General features: G+C 42.3%; 2 protein-coding genes across 2 annotated transcripts; both read right to left on the reverse strand.

The window, feature by feature from the left end:
• Positions 1–929: 929 nt before the first annotated feature.
• On the reverse strand, positions 930–6049 carry KRT40 (keratin 40, type I). The gene is made up of 7 exons (XM_006774359.1): positions 5520–6049; positions 4755–4837; positions 4299–4455; positions 3099–3260; positions 2895–3020; positions 1556–1776; positions 930–1029 (listed from the first exon to the last, which is right to left on the reverse strand). Exons 1-7 carry the CDS (start codon positions 5964–5966, stop codon positions 930–932), a joined length of 1296 nt encoding a protein of 431 aa, XP_006774422.1. The 5' UTR covers positions 5967–6049.
• A 3481-nt stretch (positions 6050–9530) lies between these two features.
• On the reverse strand, positions 9531–10049 carry LOC102761642 (keratin-associated protein 3-3). Its single transcript, XM_006774360.2, has one exon. The coding sequence runs from the start codon at positions 9969–9971 to the stop codon at positions 9675–9677; it is 297 nt and encodes a 98-aa protein (XP_006774423.1). The 5' UTR covers positions 9972–10049; the 3' UTR covers positions 9531–9674.
• Positions 10050–12839: the final 2790 nt, after the last annotated feature.

Below are 12839 nucleotides of genomic sequence, written 5' to 3' on the forward strand. Positions count from 1 at the left end.
ATGACTTACTGAAAGAAAAAAAAAAAAGGTTACACAAGTAGATGCGTATATAATGATGATACTATTATATGGAAAAACCTACATAAGAAATAAAAACTTGGAAGTTCCCAAATACTTACAATGAATGTTAAAGTTATGGAATTATAACTGATCCCCCCTCTCCCTTCATGTGTCAAATTGAAAAAAAGGACTCTAATACTTTTATCATTAAAAATAAAATGTATTATATTTTATTTCTAAATTTCCTCTTCCAGAGTTACATATAGCTATCTTCCATGATATTGACATTTTGCATGGATCAGTTAATCTGTTTGCATTTGAGGAGTTAAAAATATTTTCAGCTTGGGTTTATGGAATATCAAACTATTGGCATGGGTTTAGACCATTACCTTGGCATCAAATGGTTATTATACCAACAGTAATAAGCCACAAAGCTATAGTTACCATGCTGAAAGAATGAAATGCATTTTATTTGGACATTAGCAAGAAAGCTTTACAAACTCCTAGGATATCACAAATAAGCAGGCAGGAGAGGAAACAATAAAGTAGAAATGTACCGAGGATGCTTAGAGGACAATTTTAGGATGTGAAAGCCTTCTTGACTTGAGTTTCAAGTTTGGATGCCCCTGCTTGAAGCCCCATTTTCTTTTTTTTAAAAAAAATTATTTTTTTTTTACAGAGAGGAAGGGAGAGGGACAGAGAGTTAGAAACATCGATGAGAGAGAAACATCGATCAGCTGCCTCCTGCACACCCCCTACTGGGGATGTGCCCGCAACCAAGGTACATGCCCTTGACCGGAATTGAACCCGGACCCTTCAGTCCGCAGGCTGATGCTCCATCCACCGAGCCAAACCGGTCAGGGCCCCATTTCCTTTTGAGGACCCTGCTGGCTTCAGTCCCTCCATCTGCTGGCCTGGGTGCTCAGTGGTCACGCACAGCAGTTTTCGACTGTGCAAAGTACATACGCTGAGCACGGCTCTCCGGTGTTGCTTGACGCGCTTGTCGTGGAACATGGGTTACAGGGAAGCCTGTGGAAAATCCATTTGGAACTAAGCTTCACAAGGGAAATCTGGAGAAAATGGCAACTCAGAAAAAGATCATGCCAGAATCTGCCCCGCAGATTATGTTCTGAAGGACACTCTTTGCAGAATAATGTTTGACCTAAGCCAGTCATTCCTGGACCCAGTATTGCCACTTCATTTCACCGCAGCAGCGGCAGGTGAACAAATATTTTCTTCACTTTGCAAATGCCATCGTATGCATGTTCCTGATTTCCCTTTAATGGGAGACAGGAGCAAAGGGAGACAGATCCCCCCCGCCCCCCCAGCACGAAGAGTTATATAATGATATTTATTCTGCTTTGTAACTTTAGGATATTTTTGAACATTTCTATAGTCATGTGATTAGCGTCAGCTGCTTTTCATCTCTCTTGTAAGAAGATCCTTTAACACATTAGGGAGGTGTGACCTCGGTCAGGTTTGGGGAAACGGGATTCTCCCACATAAGGCTCTCTGTGGCTTGGGGCGATTTTGAGAATGATTGTGTGGAACTTGCCTGCAGTCCTCGCTCTCCAGCAGCCCCTGGTACGTGGCGATCTCCCCCTCCAGCCGGGCCTTTGTGTCCAGCAGCACCTGGTACTCCTGGTTCTGCCGCTCCAGGTCGCAGCGGATCTCGGCCAGCTGCTCCTCCACGTTGTCGATCAGGCACTGCATCTGGGCCAGCTGGGTGCTGTACTGGGCCTCCGTTTCTGCCACCGTGCATTCCAGAGATTCTGTCTGCAGAGAGAAAGATGTAAAAAGGGCTGCGTATTCTCCGGGGCCAGACTGCCTGTTTTCTAGTCCCCGACCTCCCTTTTCTAGCTATGTGGCTGGGGAAAATCACTTAGCTTCTCTGAGCCTCAGTTTTATTCTATAAAAAGTGGGCAGTGCAAAGTACCATCATAGGATGGTTGTGAGGACTAAATGGGTTAATATGTGTAAAGCACCCAGGACAGTACCTGGAAGAATTTTAAGGGCGTTGTGTTAGTTACTGCTGCCACCACTAGGACCATCACAACCTGCAATATATTTGTGTAGCTTCAGGAGGATCAGCAGCAATTGGGAGGAAACATTGAATATGGGCTTGTGGCAGGGAGGGGAGGAAGAGTGTGGTGAAGGGAAGAGGCTCTGGGACTGAACAGCTAGGATTCAACTTCCACTCTTGTTTCCTAGAAAATTGCATGACCCCTTGTTATTTATCTGAGCCTCAGTTTTCCTCATCTGTATAATGGGATTAGGAAAGGGACTTACCACCATAAAGTTACTGTGAGGCTTAACCAAGATATTCTCTATGAGACCTAACATGACACACACAGTGGTGTTCGACTGGAACTGGTTAATGTAACCTTGAACACATACTATTCTTGTTGCTTGGGTGGAGCAGGGTGTAGTGTAGGGTCTGGTTGAGGTGTGGATCCTGGGAAAATTTAGGATAGTGGTTGAATGCAGAGTATGAATTCCATTCTTCGTTTTAGATTATGATTGTGAGCTTGGAAAATTGGCCCTCATCAAAAGAGAGTTAAAACCCACTGGACTGTTTGAGTGCCTTTGTCTCGTTCTGCTCCCGCCCTTTCCCCTCTCTCCCTGTCTCTGGAGGGTGCTGCAGGATCACGCTCAAGCCCAAGAGAGGAGGTCGGGGCATCCTACTGGGACAGTACAAGCTGTTGACCTTTCACTTCTGCTTCTAGCTGCTACTTGGGAAAGGCAAGGAAATATAACCCTTGCACCCTGGAGACTCAGAGGTTCTGCCACATGAACTGTGTGGGTCTCTCCTCTGGGTTATGGGAGAGGGGGTGGTATCTTAGGGCCTGATTTGTCCGTGACAGAACAGAGCTAGCAGCCTTTTTCTTACACACCAGGCTTTGCTGTGCTTGGAGCTCAATTTCCAGAGCGTTGGCTGTTCGTTTCAGTTCCAGGATCTCTATCTGGCAGCCCTGCAGCTGCTCTGCACTGGACAGCTGCTGCTGGTTCAGCTCCTCCGTCTGCAACACAGGCAGGATTAGGGAAGGCAAGTAGGCAGAAGTCTGGAGGCCTGTCATGTTATCGCCCCAGGTGCTCACCTGAACAGCGAACCATTCTTCCACGTCCCTGCGGTTGTTGGCCAGCACTGTTTCATACTGACAGCGCATCTCATTCAAGACCCCGTTGAGGTCGATGTTGGGGGCACTGGTTAGCTCCACAGTGAGCCGGTCACCAAGCTGTCCACGGAGCAAGTTGATCTCCTGAAAGTGGAAATGAAGTAAAGAATGTCACAGCGTGGTGGGGAAAAAATCACTTCGGCATCCGTGGCATCACGTTTTCGTTTTGGAGAGGGGTGAGTGAGAGTGTGGGATTTAGATTCAGATTGCCTGTGTTGAATCTCGCCATCACGCAGTTTTTTCATCTGCAAAATGGGTATAAAATTTTACCTGTTCCAGAGAGTTATGGTGAGATATATGAGTTAATATGTATATGAAACACTTGTAAAAGTCCTCGGTATATAGGAAGATCTCAATAAACGCTAGCTGCTATTATCATCAACAGATGTTCAAGGGGAAAATGCACTTCGTTACACCATTTAGCTTTTCTCTTGTTAGTTTCATCAATATAGGACAATCATATACTTTATATTTTATGATTTTTAAAAAGTTGATAGATGCAGAATATTTTTTAAATATTGGTTCAAATATTGCATGAGTGTTTATCCCCTTTTTGAAATGGCCTTCACACGCTGTGTTTATCAGCCTGGTTTTCATACCTTATGGATTAGAGTTAGGCTAGGTATAAAGCCTCTAAGGCAGTGGTTCTCAACCTGTGGGTCGCGACCCCTTTGGCGGTCGAACGACCCTTTCACAGGGGTCGCCTAAGACTATCCTGCATATTAGATATTTACATTACGATTCATAACAGTAGCAACATTACAGTTATGAAGTAGCAATGAAAATAATTTTATGGTTGGGTCACAACATGAGGAACTGTACTTAAAGGGCCAGAAGGTTGAGAACCACTGCTCTAAGGAAAGCCATTTGTGGAGATACCTTCTCTATAAAAGCAATGGTAGGTGAAGAGTTTGCCTCCTTCATCTAGCTCTGGCCAGGGGTCATTTCACAGCTACATTCAGAGACACACAGGAATGACCAGGCCAAACAGTAACAGTGCCTTGAGTAAATTTGTTCCAGCTTTAGCAACATTTACCCAAGTTCAGCTTATAGACACACGTGGACTTGGTCAGTTTAGTTTGTCACGCTTACATTCTTTCAGTGACTTTGCCATTGCCTCACCTCTTCATGGTGTTTCTTAAGGCAAAGGAGATCCTCCTTCAGGGACTCCACCTGGGCCTCCAGATCGGCTTTGCACAGGGTCAGCTCATCCAGGATCCCTCGTAGGCCGCCAATGTCAGTCTCTACCAGCTGGCGAAGAGACAGCTCTGACTCGTACCTTTCACAGGAAACAAAGAACCAGCCAATGCTTACTTTCCTAGACACTGTGCCCAGTGCTAGGGCATACTGACGAATGACATGTGGACTCAAGGAAGCCAGGAGCTATAATTTCTTTTACATCCCAAATAATGATAAATTTGAGCTTTGTGAACATTCTTAACTTAAAAAATATTATATAAACATATGTGATGTGTTTGTGTGTGTGTGTGAGAGAGAGAGAGAGAGAGAAAAAGAGAGAGAGAGAGAGGAGAGAGAGAGAGAGAGCATAAATTGTATTCAAAATTAAATTAAACTTACTTTGACTGAAAGTCATTGGCCGCCAGTTTGCAGTTGTCAAGCTGTATAGTGAGTCTAGAATTCTCTGCCTTCGTGCACAAAATCTGGAAGGTAAGTTAATAATAAGTGGTTCTTTGAAACAAACGTATATCTACACATTGAACAGCTATGCCATGATTTACCTTTTAAAAGTCTTTGTAAGAAAGTATAACATAGCTTTTAGCCTGCTTTTCTCATTGACCATGTCACTGCATGAAGGAAAAAGGAGTGCTAATTTGCACACGAAACAGAGAAAAAAGGCTTAGTTTTGTAATGACCCAAGACATTTGCAATCTTCCTTGGCAGCTGTAACTCTGTTACATTTTTCTCCATAAGTCGTTTCTATTATGACTATATCCCCATCTATGATAATAAAAATTCATCAGTAAGAAAATTATTAGTAGGTGAAATAATATGATTTAAAATATGACATTTCAATATCTATGTTAAAAATAATACAGGTATACAGTTTTACCTACAGAAGTAATTTTACATATAGCACAATTTTTCCTCATTCTGTAGATGATAAAGTCTAGAGGTACATGAGTTTATTGTGGTCCCTCAGTAATTAGTGGCAGCCCTGGGGTAAGCTGTGTCCCGACTTTCAGTCCAGTGTCCTTTGGACTGTATCACAGCGCCACCTGGAAGTCCCTTTACCCCGGTTTCCTTCTAGAGCCTCTTCTAGTGTAAAGAAAGCACTGATCACAGATTGGCAAAGTGGAGCATTAGGACAAGAAGACACCAGACCTTTCGTTGGAGATCTTCAATGGTGTCGAAGTAACACTGATAATCGGGGCACACCAATGGGATGTCCCCTCCGCACTGTTCTCGGATCCTGCATTCCAGATCGGCATTCATATCCTCCAGGCCATGCACCCTCTCCAGGTAGCTGGCGAGTCTGTCATTCAGGAACTGCATGGTCTCCTTCTCGTTGCTGTTGAACACCCGGTCCTCGCACCAAGCACAGTTCCCCAGCACGCAGGGAAGGTTACAACTCCCAGCGAGGTAGCATGGCCCGAAGCAAGTGGTTGGCACGCGAGACGTGGACAGGAAGCCAGGAGTCTGGCATCTGGATGTAGCACAGGCGTTGGGGAGACCAGTGGTTTCCGTGGAACAGGTTGAAGCAGTTGCACCATCAGAAACCCCGGCATGGGGCTCAGAGGAGCAGGATGTGGGGGAACTGTCGGAAGTCATCTTAAGAAGCGAGGAACAAAGATCAGCAGCAAAACTCAAGTTGCCCGACTCCAAAAGACTCCTTCCCTCCTGGGACTTTTATATAGCCCCCAAATGGGTATTTACAGAATGCAGGGGATGTTGTCTTTATCGCTGCTGGTACCAGTTTTCATGTGAACATTCATTAGTGTTGTTTATTTGTTCAGAAGGAGTTTTATGCCTCATAAAAGAGGCATAACTTCAGGTTACTAAATAAGGACACCATTTCCATGTGCTAGTTGGATAAAACACTTGTTTTTAGAAAGTTTTTATAGAAAGCATCGTCCTTTTGGCAGAATAAGGAAAGAAAGAGAATATTTGGCCAATACAGGTGATCACAAATAAGGAAAATCGTATTTCCACAGATTTTCATGCAGTGCATTGAAAACTGTTCACGTCTCCTTTTATAATTAAGATGACAACACATTAAATACCATTTATATTGTTTGTGCCACCACCATAAACGTGTTCTGTGTGACTATCAATATTTGCAAAACCTTTGTGCTCACATGGTAGAAGAGGGAGTCATGTACTGGTTTAAATTGTGTCTCTCTGTGTGTAAATGACATCTGTCTGTGTGCAAATTGAAAGATCACTTTACATGGCTGATGGGCATAATTTATGCCCTCCAGGCCAAAATATAAATGAAACAGCAGACCTTTTGTTGGTTATCAAGACCTGGGCTGTGATTTTTAATGTCCTGAAACATGCCTTCTCCCCATTTCCTATGCCTCTGTTTTAGATCAAGGATACTATTTTTCCCCCCTGAATTCCTAATAAGAGTGAAATGTAAATTCTAAGTTTCAATCTTTTAGACTCTTGGAAATCCTCAGTGATTACACTTCAGAGTAGGGTCAGTCAAGCTATGGGAGGCTTTTCTTCGGAGATACAGAAGTTTCATTCATTCATTTAAAAAATTATTGGGTGACATTGTTTAATAAAGTTATATGGATTTTAAGTGTACAATTCTATAATACATTATCTGTATATTTCATTGTGTGCCCACCACCCAAAAAATCTTCTTCCTTCACCATATATTTGACCTCCTTTACCTTTTACTACTTCTCCCAAACCGTCATATTGTTGTCTGGTTTTCTTGGTTGTTTTTGGTTGTTTTTCTTGTTTGTTTGTTTGTTGCTTTCAGTTTTATATCACACATTTGAGTGGAATCATATGGTTCTTGATGTTCTGGCTGACTTATTTCACTTAGCATGATATTCTCAAGACCCATCCATGTTGTCACAAATGGCAGTATTTCATCTTTTCTGATGGCTAAGTAGTATTCCACTGTATGTTTGTACCACATTTTCTTTACCCAGTCATCTACGGAGGGACACTTTGGTTGTTTCCTCCTGGTTCATAGGTAAAAGCTCAACCCCCAAGCCACGCCAGCCAGGCATGTTTAAAATTCTTGTTTGCTAAATCTGACATCTGTGTATCTAGGGACCTGTTTTATTGGCTGCTTTTTCTCTGAATCGTGGAAGACATTTTCCAGCTTCTTCACATGGCTAACAATTTTTAATTACATGCTGTACATTCTGGATGATATATTTTAGGAAGTCTTGATTATGTTGCAAAGTTTTGAGTCTTATTCTGATAGGAAGTTAAGTCACTAGAAGTTCCTCTTGATCCTCTCAGGTTTGGCTTTTTTAGATTTTTCTAGGGCAGGTATACTTTTGTGTGTTCCTTACTCAAGGTTGTGATCCTTACTCTTTTGGTGTATCTTTCTGGAACATGGAATGAATGCCTAAGGTACTTTGAATGGGCTGGCACATTCAGTTAGTATTGAATGATTTCTGTATCTTCACTGAACTCTTTATCCCCCAGCAGGCACTCTTTGCTAGCCTTATGGAATTTCACCCTGTGTCCATGCAACCCAGCCCCCTGCAACTACTTGATTAAAAACTTTTGCACAGACTTCTGCATCCTTTCTCATACCTCTTCCTTTCCTTGCACCATTGTACAAATTCCAGCTGCCTAAACTCTATTTAGATGTGCCACTTGTGCCTCAAACCTGACATGTCTACAGCAGAACACCAATTATTTTTTAAAATTTCTCCTCTTTCTATGCTCCCTTCTCTCCAGCTCTTTGCTCAGTTGGTGACGTAACTCCACTGCCCAGTTTTCCTTTGATGCCCTCTTTTCTTCCATACCCCTTTGACCCCTAACTCCAGTCAGTTTGTCTTTGGCTATGTCTTTCTCCTCCTCATCACCATGGGAGCAATCTTAATTTCTTAATTATTCTCAATTTTATAGTAGCACAGCACTTTACTAAAGTGGTAGATCACTTGTATTTTCTTATTTTAATGCAATGCCTGGCATTCAATAAATAATGGTTAATTGTCTGAAGGAATGAGTGGATATTGTGTATGTATATACCTCATCTGCCAGGCTGTCAGCTCATTTTAAGGAGGGACAATAAAATGCAGAACACTCAGTAAATATTCAAAAAATAGAAATTCAATAATGACATTATATTATTAATTTTTTGCATAAATAGATCAGGTCACCTGGATGAGTTAATGTTATACTAGAAGCCTGATGCACGAAAATCATGCACTTGCCGGTGGTTGGGGGGCAGTCCCTCAGCCTGGCCTGCGTCCCCTTGCAGTTCAGGAGCCCTCAGGGGATGTCCAACTGCCAGCTTAGGCCCGCTCCCCATGGGGAAGCAGGCCTAAGCTGTCAGTCAGACATCCTTAGCGCTGCCACGGAGACATGAGAGGCTCCCGCCACTGCCACTGCACTCACCAGCCGTGAGCCCGGCTTCTGGCTGAGTGGCGCTCCCCCTGTGGGAGGGCACTGACCACTAGGGGGCAGCTCCTGCATTGAGCGTATGCTCCCTGGTGGTCAGTGCATGTCATGGCGACTGGTCGTTCTGCCGTTTGGTTGATTTGCATATAGGCCTTTTATTATATAGGATCATATTTGATCTTCAGATTATGTTCAGTATTTCCCAACCTATCTTAAACCATTTTTTGAATGGACAAGTTAGAGAAATTCTACTTTCATGTATGCCAGTATAATAAACCATCTCTTATGCAAGGACATTTAGTTTTTTTACAAGCACGAAATATTTGTACTGCCACCATTTTCAGTCTTGTAGACGTTCTCAGTTCTTCTTAACCATTTGTACGCCATAAGCGTCTATAGACACAAGCAGCAGACCTTTTTTAATTACATTCAAAATATCATGGCAGTTAACTGGTTAAAATGCCAACTTTTTTAGTTAATAAATACATTTGATGAGTTAACAGAAAACAAAGCAATTGTAAACATTTGTGCTATGCCAGAGACGTAAAATTTATTAGAATGATCATGAAGAAGCTACTCAGTTTCTAGGAAGATGCCATTCAAGACTGAAAACAGAATTCCCAAACACCCAAAGAAAGATATGCTTTGCTATGAAGGAATTGAACAATTTTGGTAAATTCCTAGGCATCTACCTGCTCCAATTGTCCTTGATTACTGATATCCCTACATGGCATTGAAAGCCTCTTGGTTTCTTCTTCTTTCTTTTTTCTTTTTTTTTTTGCAGGGTGGTGGTGGTGGTAGCGGTGGTGTGTCAGTAATCCTGTCATCCTTGTTCCAACTTTGAAAGCAAAGTCAATGAGTTGCAGATACTGAGACGGGTGAACAATAAAGCTTCTGGGTAGACTCTTTCACGCCAGGCGCTGAGCAAAGCTGCCTCCATCAGCAGCAGCTTGGGAGGCAGGGCTCACAGCAGGGCTGAGTGCAGGTGGTGAGGTTGATGGTCTCCAGACATGGGGTGGGCTGGCAGGAGTTGAGCAGGAAGCAGGTGGGCACACAGGGCTGAGGAATGTGGCAGGGTGGGGGGCAGTTGTCACAGCAGGTGGGCCCCAGTAGCCAAGTGGTGTGTGGGCAGGTGCTGGGCAGGCAGACTCCGCAGCGGCAGCATTTGTCCGAGGAGCAGATGGTGGTGGCGGGGCCGGTGGGGACGCTGCAGCAGCAGGGGACACAGCAAGCCATGGCGGTGGGACTCTGATTTTTATTGGTTTGGTTTCAAGACAAATGAGGTTTCTGAGACACGAAGGTCTCCTTGCTCTGGGGTTCTTATATACTCTCCCCAATGGGTGTTGTCTAACCAGAAGGCTTCTTTCCCGGTTCTTGTTTATGTTAATGTGTCCATTATCCTTTGACATGTAGATGCTTGTAAATAGTTTCTATTCTAATTAACCTTTATGTGAGTTCCTGGCTAATTCTGAGCTGATTACTCTTGCTGTTTGTCACGGGAACAGAAGCTTTATGAGGTATCACCAAAGCCTTCTGCTATTATAAGTCCAACACAGCCCTGCTGGGGAATATTGCATCATAGTACCCCTGTAGTCTAGTGCTGGTCACTTTTTATTCTCCTCACCTTTATCTGCATTAATTGATCTGATGAGGTATTCATTGACCTATGAACCAGGAGGAGATCAGGGTTGGATTCCCAGTCAGGGCACATGCCTGGGTTGTGAGCTCCATCCCCAACAGTGTGGGGCGTGCAGGAGGCAGTCAATCAATGATTCTCTCTCATCATTGATGTTTCTCTCTCTCTTTCCCGAGGTCCTTCCTCTCTGAAATCAGTTAAAAAAATAGACACCATCCTTGTTCTCATGGAACTTAGAGTCTGATAGAAAGTCTATCACACACATAAGATATTATTATAAATTATTATTGTTATACATTTTGATACAACAAAAGAAGACTAGATTCCAAGAGCAGAAAACAATAAGCAGAAGGAAATTATTTTGAAATTTTTAAGGAAAACATTACAAAGGGGCTTGCAGACTTCCACAACTAGAATTTCATGGTAGAAAGATATCAATCTCTTATTTAGAATACAGTGTGGCTTTGAGTCAAAATTGTAAGGATAAAGGAATTGTTACTGTTCTGTGTAAAGTATTGCCTTAAGGATACACATTAGAAATAGTTGTAAAATAAGTTTATAGTAATAAATTCATCTCTTTTATTGAAAAGACTTGCAATCGTTTATTAAAATTTATTTCCTCTGCAGTGGTCAAGAGCCCTGAGAATTACTTTCCTCTGTTTCCACATTAGGGTAGTGAGTTAAAGAGAAGTGAGGTAATTTGCCTTAGGTGGTCTGGTGACTGACTTGTTAAACACTAAATATAGGACCTATAAGGATTGAGCTATTTTTATGTGGTTTAAAATTAAGTGTACAGTATGTGTCAGAGATACTAAACATACTTTATTTTTAGAAACAAAGGGTATCTTTTTTCCTTTAAGCAAATGTGGGAAAACCATGATGACTCCTGATTAGATGGTAGGTTTTCAAAGTGCTAAAAATCTACACACACACACACACACACACACACACACCCTGAAATGTGCCCAGTTTTAAGTATGCCATTCTATAAGCAATGGGGGCGTCTGTGACAGGGAAGGCAAAAATTAAAATTGACGATAAAAAAGAAACGGAAGTAAAATATGATTGTTAGTCTCTTGCTTCAAATCTCTCACTGCTTTGCGGTTTTCATCTAGACCCCTTTCTCTGGGGAGCCATCACCCCAGGGCCTTTGCATTTCTTCTCTCCTGCTCGCCTCATCCTCTTCTCCCCATGGTCAATACATCCATGAGTTACTAAGCTGCTGTTCTGTCTGGAACAACTGCTCCCCACCCCTCTGCCTTGTCATCTTGTAATGCTCAAGCCTGGATACCTCGGAGCTTTCCATAACCGTCCCTCACCCTGATACTGAATCACCCCATCTGGGCTTTAGTTACTCTGTGTGCATGTTTGCATGCTTGCTGCTCACAGCTCAGTCGCAGCAGAAATCACACAGCATTATAATTATATTCACTCAGCATATATAGAGCACATAAATCATGTTTATAATACCTTCCTCAGATTTGAGAGAAACTTGAGGGCACCTTAGGTAATCACATTTCTTTTATCTTTATACTTCTAGCATGGATATGGTTCCTAGCACAGGGGAGGCACTCAAGAAATACTGGCCACAGGAGTGAGTAAATGGACTAAATCCCTTGTTGACTTGTGTCCTGGGCTGTGTCCCATCTACCTCATGGCTTTTAAGTCCTGTTCATTGAAAGATGTGCTACTAACACGCGGTGGGATCCTCTGAGAAATTCTTCTCTGGAGAGACTGACAGGCACACTGGGGACATTTATTTTTCACTTTTTAAAATATTTTTAAATTTTTTCAATTATAGTTGATGTACAATATTATATTAGTTTCAGGTGTACAACCGAGTAATGAGACATTTATATAACTTACAAAATCATCAATAAATCTAGTGCCCATCTGACACCATACATACTTATTACAATATTATAGACTATATACTATACATCCTCATGACCATTTTGTAACTACCAATTTGTACTTCTTAATTCCTTCACCTTTTTCACCTAGTCACCCAAAATCCTCCCCTCTGACAACTGTCAAGTTGTTTTCTGTATCTGTGAGTCTGTTTTTGTTCTTGTTCACTATTTTGTTCTTTTGATTGGCACATGAATGAAATCACGGTATTTGTCTTTCTCTATCTGACTTATCTCACTCAGCACAATACCCTCTAGATCCACCCATGTTGTCACAAATGGCAAGATTTCATTCTTTCTCGTAGCCTCGGAATATTCCATTGTAAATATGTGCCACTTCTTTATCTATGCATTTATTTTTGGCTACTTAGGTTGCTTCCATATCTTGGCTATTGTAAATAATGGTGTAATGCACATAAGGATGCATATGTCCTTTTGAATTAGTTTTTGGGTTTATCCAGATAAATACCCAGAAGGGAATTGCTGGGTCCTTCTTTGTCTCTTGTTTTAGCCTTTGTTTTAAAGTCTATTTTGTCTGGTATAAGTATTGCTACCCAT

This window comes from Myotis davidii, unplaced genomic scaffold (genome assembly GCF_000327345.1).
Source record: "Myotis davidii unplaced genomic scaffold, ASM32734v1 scaffold327, whole genome shotgun sequence".
Classification (NCBI taxonomy): domain Eukaryota; kingdom Metazoa; phylum Chordata; class Mammalia; order Chiroptera; family Vespertilionidae; genus Myotis; species Myotis davidii.